This window comes from Notolepis coatsorum, assembly GCF_963971535.1.
Source record: "Notolepis coatsorum genome assembly, chromosome: 2".
Classification (NCBI taxonomy): Eukaryota; Metazoa; Chordata; class Actinopteri; order Aulopiformes; family Paralepididae; genus Notolepis; species Notolepis coatsorum.
In genome coordinates this window covers 195,499,884-195,514,539 of record NC_140166.1, presented here as the reverse complement: position 1 = coordinate 195,514,539, position 14,656 = coordinate 195,499,884, and the positions used below count along the sequence as shown (strand labels likewise).

Sequence of the window (14,656 nt, the reverse complement as noted above, 5' to 3'; positions counted from 1 at the left end):
AAATTATGTTCTGGGGAGGTCCAAATAATGTTTTAAACTGTTCAAATGTCTTAAGATTGTCACCACTGAATAATTGGTATAGATAATCTAAGTCTGACTAGTTCCAAAAGGCGATATGTAAATTGTTAGGTGCAAAGGTCTTCATAGATCCAATGGTTAATAATAATGAATAGACGAAACAACAGAGCTTTTGTAACATCACTTTATATATAAATATGTGTCAATAAACACAAGATTTATGCTAATCCTAAACCTAATACTACTTGTTCTAATCCTAAACTCAACAATAGAAAATGTGTGCATTGATGTAGTCCAGTATATGCACACATGCAGACTGTTGATGGCTTTTCCTCCTTTTAACCTGCTCCTTCCTGTATTTTTGTCCTGTAGTGGCTGATGATAGGCCAGAGATTTAACCTGCTCCTCTCTGTGTTTTGTTCTCTAGCGGCTGATGAAAGGCCAGAGAGGAGCTCTCCCTCTATACGTTCTGTCCAATCCGGAGCTAGTCCTGCTGATGCTGCTGCCTATGAGGATGACTTTGTGTCGTCTCGTAGCAGTGGAGGCAGTGGCCAGTCCAAGAAAGGATACAATGGACGCAGGTATGGGGGAAGAAGTGGAGTTGTTCATAAACTGACCACTGGGTGGCACTCATGTCACAGCCTATACTCACTCAGTATAAGATACATCTACTATTTAACCTTTTTACAAATCCCCCCCCCAGTAATTATTGAATGAATGGCATTACTAAATCAATTATGATGATGGGATATTTCATCAAATAATCAAACATTTTATATTGTAACTTGATCCAATTATCCTAAGATCAATTTGCTTGTTTGTATTTCTGTTGTTTATAATTATCTGTGATCTTGTCGTCTCTCTTTCCTCCCCATCTCTCAGCCCCAACATCCACTATGAGGAGCTGATGAGGAGGTCTCCCTACGAGACTAGGACAGGAGACTACAACTCCCATCACTCCTCTGGCTCCACGTCTGGCTCCTCGCCACTCTCCAAGGGTTCCACAGGCAAGAAAGGTGATGCTCAATGTCAGCTGGTCCTGTTAGCAAGCTGCTTTTCTAGATCTGACAACGGCTTTGGTGGGTGAGAGCAACGTGTTGTGCATAAAGATAGTTGCATTATGTTCTTCTTCTTACTTGTACTGGGAGAACAGAATATGTCTATGTTCACATTTCACACATTTCATCATGGTATGTCCCTCTAGCTTACCTGTTAAAAGGCCCTGTAACACCGGATAATGTAATCATACAGGATAATGTAATAACCTTTTAATTTAGGAGGACTTCATAATGTAATAAAACCAGATAATGTAATACATTTTATCTGATTTATTACATTATACCCCCCATATCCTATGTGTCTAAGCACAACCCAGGCCTTCCTCCACCAATTACCTTTAGCAAAAAGTTCCATGATTTGTTTTGCAAGACCACTGCCACATCCGTCAGCTTTGTACAGCTTCATAATACTAACTGAAGTGTCACTGACACCATCTAATCCAAGACGTTCAGCCAAAGAATCTCTCATATCGATCCAGGGTAGATATGGATTTGATTATTTCAGTTCTCTGAAATCATGTGAAACCATATTGAATGTTTCATTATAGACCTGTCCAGTTCAAGGGTTAACTTCATTATTATTGACAATTATGTTTTAATAATAATTGTTGTTTTGGCAACTTTGTAACAAATGCAGTCATGCCAATAAAGCATTATTGAATTGAACTGAACTGATGAGAGAGAGGAAGCATGTGCATATGTGTTGTCTGTGCAAAATGTGTTGCAAAAAATACCCACTTATTTTTTCCTCAACTATTCTCTTTTAAATTAAACGTAAATACAGTGATTTTGATATGTTATTACATTATCCGGTTAAGTTATTACATTATATACCCAAAACATTCTACTCATCGGATAATGTAACAACAACATGATAATGTAATCGTTTATTGCATTACCCAGAAACATTGTTCCATTATCCGTTCCACATATTTATTACATTATCTGGCAAGTTATTATATTATCCAGTTGTATTACATTATAAAGTCCTAAATAAAATTGAAAAGTGATTACATTATGAAAAGTTATTACATTATCCTGTGTTGTTACATTATCCAGTGTTACAGGCCCAATCCGTAATCCAAACAGAGATAGTTGGAGAGCCCCACAACCAAAAATAAAATGTAAGAATGGAGACATGTTTTCATTCTTTAGTTTATTAACTGAGCTCTTGATATGAGGACCAACACTAGACAACCGGTACATACGAGTTATTTGCTGTATTTTATGGCTATACAAGTTTTAAGAATTGTAATGGTAATGTTTGTACACAGTTTAGTTTATTTGACAATTATTAAAATACATTACATGTTACAACAAGTCATGCATCCTAGAATTATCAAGGATAGCACAAAAAACTCACAGACTTATTTACATTGTGGTCCTTGGTCTCAGCAGCACATATAAAATGAAAAACATTGTAAAATATAGTAAAGCAGAATATATTTACATTGGGTTAAACTCTATGTGAACATACTGGAGACTAACTTGTAACGTCTCCCCCCTCGTCAGGCGCAGCCTCGGACCGGAGCGACGCCACTCTGGTGGAGGAGCAGAGGAGTTCAGAAGCCATGTCTACTGACTCCAGGAGAAGAGGCTCCGAGAGGAGCTCTGCCCACAGCCAGGCCAAGAGTGCCCACTCTGATGGCACTTTAGGGGGCGCCTCAGACCATTCTATCCGCAGGTAAAAGACAGTAGATGGGCATCATATTTAATAAAGTCAACTTTTCTATATTTTTGTAGGTGACTGAATTATTGAATGTGTCATTTGCAAGGTTCACCCCAGTTTTTTTTTTTTTGGAACAAGGGCTCGTCAAGTATTTCAAATAGTATGTATTCAGTGCAGGTCTGAGATGTCAGGGTGAAGGAGAAGGATTCCCATGAGTTTGAATTCCCTTCATCTACAGCTGCCTCTGGCATTTCCTTCCTTCCTAGTTTTCCCTAAAGTTTCCAGCAGCGCTGCTTTGTGGGAAAGTGGTGAAACAGAGGGTCATTATTCTGTAGGCTTCCACCTATATGTTTTTTTCAGGACAGACACCTCTTATTAGAAAAATGTATATCGAAGTGAACTTGGATGCCACACTGCTTCCTCTCCCCACTATTTCTAAATAAAGTGCACTTTTTCAATATCTTAAGTCCTGTTAGCCGTGAACATGATATGCATTGAGGTGCATCCCAGCTCTCCGGCGGGTTCATTAACCCAAGGTTAATATATCTGGGCACGACTTGGGACTAATTATTAAGCTGTGTTTAGAGAAACCCTATAGCTGAGGCTGACGGGTGAGCCGGTCTTGTGGCTTGCCGTTCTGTTGAAGGCTCCAGGGCTTTAGCAGCAGCAGCAGCGGAGAAGTCGGGCAGCTCACCGAAAGATGGAACACTGACTCTTTTGTCTTGGGGGGGCTGCGAGGTGGTTGCTCAGAGCGGCTGGCTTTCACCGCAGCTCGGGGCATGTCGCCAAGGGAGAGGAGAGGGAGGTAGTTGTGTTTAATTTTTTTCCCCAGTTGTGACATTTGAGCCGTCCAGTGGCATGTTTCTGGAGCCCAGGTGGCAGATTCCTACCATTCCTTGACGCCGGTCTGTCTTCCTTGGTGACGGCAAGGCCACCAGAGCTCCATCTTTCAGTCATATATACTTTAGCTTGTTGTATGGTGACTCACTGTCTGTCTGGCTGATTCGCTTCTATGGTTGGTTGTTCCTCTCTTTTTAGGGACAACATATTGACCACTAAGTTCCTCATGATCATTTTGGTTTCCCACAAGGAAGCATCCTATTCCTTCTCACCATATGTTGCATGTTTTTCTGTGTCTATTATGATTGCTAACTGTAATTCTGTTGTGTCTGTTGGTTTGGAGGAAAGAGGCACCACCAGGTCTGTCCTGTTGTGAGGGAGCCGAATGTATAGCCTGATCTCTTTAGACATCGTCCTTGGCCTCTGGTCCAGCTCTGAACAGCACAATATAGCCATTGATACAGGTTCTCTCTGCTTCACACGGTAACACTATAGGCCCTACCTCCATGCTAGGGTTTTACTGGTCCAGGGGCCCCTTTTTCTTTATTGTTCAATGGTTCAACCTACATGCTTGTGTGTTTGAGCTAGCTACCATACTCTGTGGAGTTTGCGGTATGCATTGCAACGTATGCCTCTTTTATAGTTTTGTGTATTTGTGCAAATTACTTATTCATCAGCTTTTCTGTTATTCATGCCTGAAAACACATTTATTCATTCTGGGATTTAACTGATTATCACAATTGTGATATGCCAATCCTTTGCTAAAAGAGTACCCCTAGCTAGCTCGATGTGTAATGGCCTTTTCTCTTTTTTTTTGTTTGTTTTTACACCATTGTGTATATCATATGTTTTCTGATATGAAAATGTATGTTTACAAAGGTTTCAAAGCTTTGGCATGAATACACATAATGCCCAACCCCACACAACCTTCTCTGTGTTATTTCCTACCCAATCTCTAGCCTGGGGCTGGATAGTAAGAGGTCTCCAGTCGGCACCCCTGGCCTGGCTTCTCCTGCTGGCTCTCCTCCAGGCCCTGGGTCTCCTCCAGGGACAGACTACCCTGGCATGTCCGAAGGCAGTGCCTCCTTGCCGGGGGCAGACGGCCTGAACATAGGTCTGGGAAGTGGGTCTTCAGCAACAGCCAAGGGTAAACCTACTGCTGCACACACCACCACCACCACAGCCAGCGGCAGAGTAGAGAGCAGGACCACAGGTACATAAAACACCAGGGCTCTGCAATTTAGCACAAACATCCCGATAAACCTCTGTAGAACATTCTGTCCTGACATTACCATATCCATCTCTTCTTTTCCCTCTTTCCCATCCATCCATCCATCCTTTCATTATTCCCCTCTGCCCCTCCCCCGTTTCTCCCTCTAGCTGAGCTGCAGTTCGCCCCTGGTGTGTTGCAGCAGCGCATGTCAGCAGAGCTCAATTACCTGGAGTCCATCGAGGAGTCTGTCCGACAGCTGGGCGACGTGGAGAGGCTGAGGGGCGTGTCCATGGCTCAGCAGGAGAGCGTCTCATTGGCCCAGATACTCAAGGTGAAGGAGGGGCTCTGGCTGATACCAGATTTGATGATTATTACCACAAATAGATTTCCTGCAAATAGATTTTTAGGGAGCGTCATGGTGGCTCAGTGAGCTGAGGCACATATACCGTGTACCTGAAATGTTGTGGGATCGAATTGAGCTTGCAGCCTTTGTTGCATCTTATCCACTCTCCCTATGCCATGTTTCCTGTCACACTCTACTGTGAACTATTGTCCTGTTTGCCTTATTCACAACATCTTCATGTTCTTAGATTGCTATGAACACATTTCAGTAACCAGATTACTAATTTGCTTCCATATATTTCAAAATGTGAAAACCAACCAGTCTTCTGCCTGTTGTCTTGACTATTTCAGTTGTTGAAGTGGTAATTCTATAGAGGTTTTAACATGGAAGTGAATGTGGGAACTTCTGCATCTGTAACCCTCATTGCATCAAAGTCGACCATTAGTGAATAAGGCAAATAAAAGCAGTGCTGCCTTTTAAATAAGAATCTTTAAGATGAAGAGAATACATCTTTAATTTCCTTGTTTCAAAACACTACATTCAGTGGCTCCCACATCTTCACTTTTCCAGCTGCACAGCTTCAACATTTGGAACGGCCTTCTAGGAGCTATTTAGCCTCCATAAACCGCAGCGATATATCTCCTTTCATCGTAACAGACCTTTCCATTCGCTGCTGACTTGACCTTTGACCTTCTGCCCTGTAGGCCCAGCAGCAACGTCATGAGCGTGACCTTTACGAGCTGAAGATCAAGGCTGAGAGGGAAGCCCTGGAGACACAGCTACACCTGGAGGAGAGCCGTCAGAGAGCAGCCAGGGTATAAACACACACACACACACACACACACACACACAATACTACTCTGTCTTGCATTTTATTTGCTCCCCTTCTGGTTACTAATATTTTGTATTTGTGTGCCTGTGTGTTTGTGTATTTGCGTGCCTGTGTATGTGTGTGTGCTTGTGTGTATTTGCATGCCTGCGTGTGCCTGTGTGTTTGTGTATTTGCGTGCCTGCATGTATGTGTGTGTATGTGCGTGCTTGTGTGTATGTGCGTGCTTGCGTGTGTATCCAGGCCCATGCAGAGTTGCAGGGCAGCATGGTTGCCTCCCAGCAGAAGTCGCTGGGCGGCCTCCAAGAGGCCACAGTGAAAATGATGAGTCAGCAAGCTGAGGCTGCGCGCTACACAGCCGACGCTGCCCGACACATCAAAGAGGTCAGCCGCAACTCACTGAAGCATCGTCTCTCATCGCACTATATGGTTTTTATGGCTTGAATTCCGAGGTAGAACAGCCTCATCTTCAGTGTTGTCATCAACGAGTGGACTAGTTAATTACAAATGTAAATGCCACATGATTATTCAAGTCAAAAGTCAAAAAGTTCAAAGTCAAAAATATTTGCCATTGTCATTTTGTCCTCCAGATGACAGAGTTGGCTCAGTCCCAGATAGCTGGAGCTCTGAGTGTCCCTGCTGCCCCCATGACCTCCCTGCTGGACCAGCAGAGTCAACATCACAACTCCTTGATGAAACGGCTCCAGGCCACAGCTGACACTGACGGGTAAATGATCTATCAGACCGTTAACCGTCATTACCACCAATGTATGAGAAATGACCACTCTGCTGAGAACTGAACTCTTTTGCCTTTGCTTATTTTCCCTCTTATCTAAGTCTCTAATATAAAAGCGGCGTACACTTATTCAAATTTTTTCACAGATTGTCTTTGTTGGTGTGTATTCTCCTCTTGTGTGTGTGTGTGTGTGTGTGTATAGCTCCAGAAGTGAGGCGTCGGGAAGCAGGACCAGGCCTGAGGAACCTCTCTCTCCCCTGGACAGTTTCAGCCACTCTGACTCCCTGCCCTCCAGAAGACCCAACCTCAGGTAGCGAATGAACGTCTCACCTAGAGCCAGTTTTAACAAGCATGGATGAAACCTAGTCCTTCCCCCGCCCCCCGAAATAGAATGTATTACCGGTACGTCTGTGAAAACGAGGCCCTGGTGTTTTGCAGGGTTCACTGAGCTGCACCCTACAGCTTGGATTATTTTGGAGTGGTTTTTTATGTGACATCTACTCGTTAGACCAGACAGGCCGGGGACAAACACTAAATCTGCTGTCCCTTTGTTTCTCTCTTTCTTGTTCTCCAGCGGAGGAGACAGCAGCAGCCATCTAAGCCCATCCCAGACGTCTTCAGACCCGAGGGAGAGGAGGAGGAAGGAGGGCGTGGAGGAGAGGAGGGAGAAGGAGGGGGTGGGAAGCAGCTCCGTGGAGGAGGACATTCAGACGGCCGCAGACGACTCTCCCCGCAGTGCCAGCATCCCCTCCATGCTGGATGAGAAAGGTGCACAGAGTTGAGATTCACACAGAATGCATGTCATGGAAAACCCTGGCAAGTCAGGGGAAATTATGTTACCCTGGAAAGTCAGGGAAAATGCTTTCAAATATCTTAAATCTGGGATTTTCTTGGTGAAAATGATCATGTTTAAGCTACCTATCCCCAGAGAGTTGAATCCATTAATTGTGTCTAATCCTCTGATACAATGCTTTTATATAAAGGGTCCAGTCGTTGTAGTGAAGATGGCACCAAACTCACTGAACGTGTGCCTTTTGTTGTTTCTGCCCCTTCCAGCGGACAGCACATCGGTGGCGACAGAATACTCTCTGAAGTTCGACGAGTCCATGACGGAGGATGAGATAGAGGAGCGCTCATTTCGCTCCCTGCTGCCCTCCGAGGCACACCGCCGTGGCACCTTGAAGCCCCGCCCACACGAGGAGTCAGAGGAGGAGGCAGCCAATCACGACAGGACCTCTGGCTCAGCGGCACTCACCAGCTCTAAGGTATATAGAGTATAGAATATAAAGACACATGCACACACATCACTTTCAGGCTATTTCAACCAGGTGTTTGCAGATGGGAGCAGTGTGTAGTAGTGCTGGCCAGTGTGGTTTTCTTTTTCCATCAACACTGTTTGCTGACTGCATGTGTATTCTGATAACATTTTGTTATATGAATGCTTCTCACTCAGCTCCTCCTTCTCTTTCCTATTTCTCCATTCATCTTTTATTCTTCCTTTATTCCTACTCCTCCATTTTCTCTTCCCTCCCTCTTTGCCTTTTTGTTACTCACTCCCCATTCCATTGATATCTTTCCGCTTCCCTGCCCACATAATTCATGTCCCTCATATTTCTGTTGTCTCTTTACCCCCCCCCCCAACACACCAAACCTCCTCTTCTTTAGCCCCTGGAGGCGAGCATGGCGTTCTCCGGTGGTCAGGACAGCTTCTCCCAGTTCACCATGGACATGGTGCGTCAGTACATGAAGGACGAGGAGGTGCGGCTGCAGCACCAGAGCTCCCTGCTGCGCCTCCGCCAGAAGGCTCTCAAGGAGAAGACCAGGACGGAGTTGGCCTGGCTGGAGCACCAGAGGAAGAGGCTGCGGGACAAGGGAGAGGACGACAAGATGCCCCCCATCAGGAAGAAACAGAGAGGCCTGCTGATGAAGCTACAGCAGGACCAGGTAATTTGTGGGGGCCGGAAATGTAAGCAGATGTGTTCCCATGACGCATGATGATTACACAGTGCATAAACAGGGTTTCCTTCAGGGGGACTAAAGGAAGAGATTTCCACACAGATCTCTGCGGAGGTTCCCTCTTTTTATTTTGAGCTTTCGGTCAATCCGACCTTCATTGAGTCATTCTTTCAGTTTGGATTCATTGGGCCTCATTCATGAAATGTTCTTGCACACAAATGTGTTCTTACACATGTTTATGTAGCTTTTTTTTATTCTTTTTTAAACAAACACATAAACAAACATGACAACACACGATAAGATATACAAGCATTAGTTGACAGTGCACATCCAATGAAATCACATTTTAGTTAATTGTCATATATAGGATATACCCTTAATACCTGTTATCTAAAAACCTACACACATATGCTCCAGCTCGTACCCCCCCCTCCCGGACCCCCCATTGGATAATCCATCCATTTTCCCTCGCTCCTAACCAGACATTACCATTATATGCTAGCTTTTATTTTCTCCACCACTTCTAACCACAATGTCATTTTGGATTCATTGAGACTGTAGAAGCTTTTTATCCCTTAGGCTTAGACCATCATACCTTCAACGTCGGCCATGTCGCCTGACACACGGTGTAATTTTTTGGCGAGCTGTGCGCGGCCATGTCAGTAGGCTCCTTGGCCGCTAGCGGCGCTACCCTCGGCCAAGCATTGGCGCCACTTTGACTCTAGAGCATAAATTTTGCTTAACTCCTCCCTGACATCTATTGTGTACCTCTTGTATTGTGTACCTCTTGGCAATCCTTGCCAGCCTGGGTGATTGCCAGTTACAAGAGGTGCACAATAGATGTCAGTGGTAAGGAGTTACAAATGGTCATCAGGCTTTGCTCACTGTCTGTGAGATTAATTGAGGGCTAAAAAAAAGTGCATAAGAACAACATTTGTGCGTGAGAACATGAATGAGGCCTGTTGATTCTTCCAGCATCTTAGCTAATATTTAGCCGAGTGGAGCGGTTGTTATCCTGCATCATCCTTCAAGGGGACAGAAATCAAGCTGCTCTTGTAAGCTGGTCAATGACAGTTGTTAACTATTAAGATGTCTCATTCAGTCAGCTATTATGTCATTTTAGCTTTATTGGGAATGTTTCTGGGGACCAGCACAAGCGGGATTGCCAGTCTTAAGGATTTGATTCATCATATATTATAGATTAATAGAGTACAATAGGCCTGTCCCTGACTAAAGGGACACACAGGTGAGTGATGATCATACATTTTCATCAACCAATGAATTAGTCCATTTCAATTGGTCCTCCTGCAAATTAATGAAAAAGGCACAGTGACGCCTTTAGAGCTTATAATAATAATATAATAACTTTATTTGATCAACGATCAAAACATGCTGTATTTGAGAACATTGCAATGTCAGAGACATGTATTAATTTAATTAACAGATGGTATTCAATAGTTGACAACTATTTGATTAGTAGGAGACAGTAACATGACAGTGGTATCATGGTGATTAGTAGGAGACAGTAACATGACAGTGGTATCATGGTGATTAGTAGGAGACAGTAACATGACAGTGGTATCATGGTGATTAGTAGGAGACAGTAACATGACAGTGGTATCATGGTGATTAGTAGGAGACAGTAACATGACAGTGGTATCATGGTGATTAGTAGGAGACAGTGACATGACAGTGGTATCATGGTGATTAGTAGGAGACAGTAACATGACAGTGGTATCATGGTGATTAGTAGGAGACAGTGACATGGCAGTGGTATCATGGTGATTAGTAGGAGACAGTAACATGACAGTGGTATCATGGTGATTAGTAGGAGACAGTAACATGACAGTGGTATCATGGTGATTAGTAGGAGACAGTAACATGACAGTGGTATCATGGTGATTAGTAGGAGACGGTAGGGATGAACTTGAAGATTAATTTGGGAAAGCACGGATAATGAGGCGCACCATCTATTCACTGTCAAAGAAATACCTGTAGGACTGCCCTGTCTTCGTTTGGACCCACAGAAATATGAATAATCATATATATATTAAAAAAAAAAATCTCCCCCTTTTTTCCGTATTTTTCTCCCATCCCAATTTAGTCGTTATGCCAATTCCCTTCCTGGTCGTTGCGCGCATTTCCCCCCCACTTGCCGGCCTAGGGAGGGTCGAAGACTATCACATGTCTCCTCCGATACATGTGGAGTCAGCCAGCCGCTTCTTTTCACCTGACAGCGAGGACTCTCACTGGGGGAGTGTAACGCGTGGGAGGATCACACTACCTCCCCTAGATCCCTTCCCTGCTGAGCAGGCGCCCCGACCGACCAGTAGGAGTCGCTGTTTACAACGACCAGGATACATACCCCACCGGCTTCCCACCCGCTAACACTGCCAATTGTGTTAGTAGGGATGACTGACCAAGCCGGAGGTAACGCTGACAGCTGGATTCGAACCCAGTGTCTCTGCGGTGGTAGGCGAGCGCTTAGTCCGTTGCGCTACCCAGCCGCCCCTGAATAATCATATATTGAAAGTTGTGTGTCAAAAGAGATAAAGGAAAAGGTTGGCATTTTCTCTTGTATCTTGGCTGCTCCATGATGAATAAGGTCTCCCCTACATTTTCAAAACCCTAGAGAAAGTTTGTCTTAAGCTTGTCTTAAATCATCATCATGAGTTATGCATGTGGAATTAATTATATTTATCGTCTGGGTGGTGGGGGGGGGGGGTCATACCTCCAACTCAATCACCCTGACCATCGGGTCCCCCCAGGGCTGTGTTCTCAGCCCCCTGCTGTATTCACTGTACACACATGACTGTGTGGCCAGGTTCAGCTCCAACTCCTTAGTGAAGTTTGCTGACGACACGTGGTGGTGGGGCTGATCTCTAACAATGACGAGAAGGCCTACTGGGAGGAGGTTGATGTCCTGGCACGCTGGTGCCGGGATAACAGCCTACTCCTGAACATTGGTAAAACCAAGGAGCTGATTGTGGATTTTAGGAGGATACATGAGCACAGACATACACACACACACAACACACATGCTGCATTTGCTCACACACAAACGGTCACATTAAACTCGTCACTTTAAACTAAATGGAAAGGACATGTTTTTTTTTTTTTTTTTTTTTTTTATTCACTTTTTCTCCCATTTTCTATATTTTCTCCCATCCCAATTATTTTCTTTATCATCCAATTCAACCCTCCCCTGTCACGAACGCTGTTTCTTGCCTCCCACAAGCTGGCTGCAATGTGGACTAAGTCATACATAGCACAAGTCCCCTCCGGTACTTGAGGTAACAGCAGTCGCATCTTTTCACCTGCGCAGCTCGATCTCTCAGTGGCGAGGAGTAACGCGTGGGAGGCTCACGCTGCCCCCGACATTTCCTGATTCTACTGCGCAGGCGCACCAACCGACCTGTAGGAGTCGCTGTCCACAACGCCCGATCCCCACCCATCAGTTTCCCACCCCCTAATACGGCCAATGTGTATTAGTACGGACGACCAGCTAAACTGAAAGCAATGTGGAGCGCTGGGCTCGGAACAGGCGAGCCCAGCGTCTCCAGTATTCGTGGCGAGCACCTTGCCCACTACGCCACGTAGCCGCCCTATGGAAAGGGCACTTTAAAGGAACGATGAAAATAAAAGGTCACTTTAAGGAAAGAACTGGTGTGGTTCTTGTATAGTATAGTTTATAAATAGCATGTATAGCATAAGGATATAGAGTAAAAACTGTATATTGTATAGTAGTGTACATAGGACCCAGTGCCTTAATCCATAGCTAACATTGTATTGCACTATCTCAGGACTTTATTATGTCAATTTTATATTTTACACAATCAAAGCGGGCATGGCCACCCACATTTCACTGTATGCCCTGGTATGTATGTGACAAATAAACCTCTTGAATCTTGAGATTAGATTCAACTTTTATTGTCGGAGAACAACTACATCTTATGGGCAGCCTACATATCGGTCTACAAGCTGCTTCAATAGAACACACCTGATTTAGCAGCGGAGGGGAGGTGGGGTGTGTGCAAGGCCTACTGTTCTACACTCTTAACAAAAAGGGGGCTAAATAGCACTAAAAGTAGTTATTTGGCTCGTAATCATATAATAATTTTATTTCATTACACCAGTTCCCATCTTGTATTGTACAATAATTGTTGCAAATTTTTCTTATATTTTTTGAACAGATGATACATATGCAGATAATGACGTCTCATCACACCCCTAGGAGACAGTAATATGACATATACATTTATCTGTATGAACATATCTGCATATATTACCTGTAAACTTATTTCCGTTGTATTTGTGCTGTATGAAGACAATACATCTGAATCTAATGTAGAATAGATAATTGAAAACAAATTGAATAAACATTTCTTGACTAAGGCACACTGGATCAACATCACCCGCAGATGCCCTCATCATCATCATCATATACTTAACGGTTTGTACGTGTCCCCCTCTCCCTCTGTCCCCCGCAACGTCCCCAGGCTGAGATCAAGCGGCTCCAGGACGCCAACAAGGCGGCGAGGAAGGAGAGACAGCTGTTGCTGAAGCAGCAGGAGGAGATCGAGAGGATGAGGAACTCCACACTCAGACTCAAGGAGCGCCTCAAGTGTGCCGGAGCCGACGAACCACCAGTCAGTACCGCTGCACTCACCTGGTCAAACACACAGCCTGCTCACTATATAGAAGCACCACCAGTCAGTACCGCTGCACTGACTTGGTCAAACACACAGCCTGCTCACTATATAGAAGCACCACCAGTCAGTACCGCTGCACTCACCTGGTCAAACACACAGCCTGCTCACTATATAGAAGCACCACCAGTCAGTACCGCTGCACTCACCTGGTCAAACACACAGCCTGCTCACTATATAGAAGCACATATTGTCTAGAGAGGTTTGGATGCAGCGTTACCCTGTTTATTGATTGAATTGTGATTTTTACTTGTTAGAATATAAATATGTTTCGGGGGCGCTCCAGTAGCACACCACATAGCGCGCTGAGTCGCGAAGCGGTCATCCCGGGTTCGTTTCCCAGTCCCGGCGACCATTTGCCGCATGTCTTCCCTACCTCTCCTCCCGTTCTCCCTCTCTCCCTCTATCGGTCCTGCGTGGCCAGAAAAAGCTGAAAATGCTATAAATAAAAGTTTAAAAAAATATATGTTTCAACCTGAACCAGATTTTGACAGTCAGATATGCAAAACCACAGGAGGAATGCGCCTGTAAATACTTAATCTTACAGCTTTGTAACGGGACTCGGTATCTGTCTGTATTTCTGTCTGATCATCCATCTTTCAGGAGACTCCGATGGCGGAGACCCCGGCGTCTGAAGCGGCCTCCCCCGACACGAGGCTGGCAGACGGGGATGCCCGCAGTCCTTCTCCCCCTCTCTCGGTCTCTGGCAGTGAGACCAGCAGCATTATGCAGAAGCTGAAAAAGATGCGCTCTCACATGGATGAAAAGTAAAGATTTTTTTTTTTTTTTTTAATATTTATTACCATTTTTACTTGCTTTTTGTGTTTCTTCTGCTGTCCTTTTTTATCACTAATCCTTGGTGGAATCTCAAAAGGCCTCCTTGTCTTAAAGACATCTTTCAAAATGCACTAGAGAAGGTGTTCCTGTAGGAACCTCAGATCCTCCTCTCTACCGTGTTCTGAGATGAACTCATTGACCATATTCACACAGTGGCCATTTTTGGTGGGAACAGGGTGTAAAGGAACCCAACCTGAGCAATGAGATAAGAGCAAAATGTCCACTGTGTGAATATGGTCAATGAAGAGGCTGTGAGAGGAAAAGACTTGACTGCTTCTGAGATTCAACCCTTAGGCTGCATTCACTTGAGCTCAGACACTGCATCACCTTGCCAGGGCGTGGGTGTGTCGCCACCACATGGCCCAAGTGTGTGATGCCATGCCGTGTGTCTCAACTTAACCCTTTCACTGCCACACTACTAAACGGTTAACCCTTTCACTGCCACAAT

At 44.7% G+C, this 14,656-nt stretch overlaps 1 protein-coding gene across 1 annotated transcript in view; it reads left to right on the top strand.

Annotated features, from left to right (window-relative positions):
* Positions 1-14,656, top strand: part of cep350 (centrosomal protein 350) — a 74,722-nt gene that overhangs the window by 32,698 nt on the left and 27,368 nt on the right. Inside the window, exons 13-26 of the mRNA XM_084309000.1 lie at positions 446-599; positions 901-1,034; positions 2,589-2,760; positions 4,545-4,798; positions 4,966-5,129; positions 5,846-5,956; positions 6,214-6,354; positions 6,561-6,697; positions 6,909-7,016; positions 7,281-7,474; positions 7,763-7,971; positions 8,372-8,650; positions 13,162-13,311; positions 13,975-14,138. Coding sequence (XP_084165126.1) covers positions 446-599; positions 901-1,034; positions 2,589-2,760; positions 4,545-4,798; positions 4,966-5,129; positions 5,846-5,956; positions 6,214-6,354; positions 6,561-6,697; positions 6,909-7,016; positions 7,281-7,474; positions 7,763-7,971; positions 8,372-8,650; positions 13,162-13,311; positions 13,975-14,138 — 2,371 coding nt within the window. The remainder of the gene's footprint in view (positions 1-445; positions 600-900; positions 1,035-2,588; positions 2,761-4,544; positions 4,799-4,965; positions 5,130-5,845; positions 5,957-6,213; positions 6,355-6,560; positions 6,698-6,908; positions 7,017-7,280; positions 7,475-7,762; positions 7,972-8,371; positions 8,651-13,161; positions 13,312-13,974; positions 14,139-14,656) is intronic.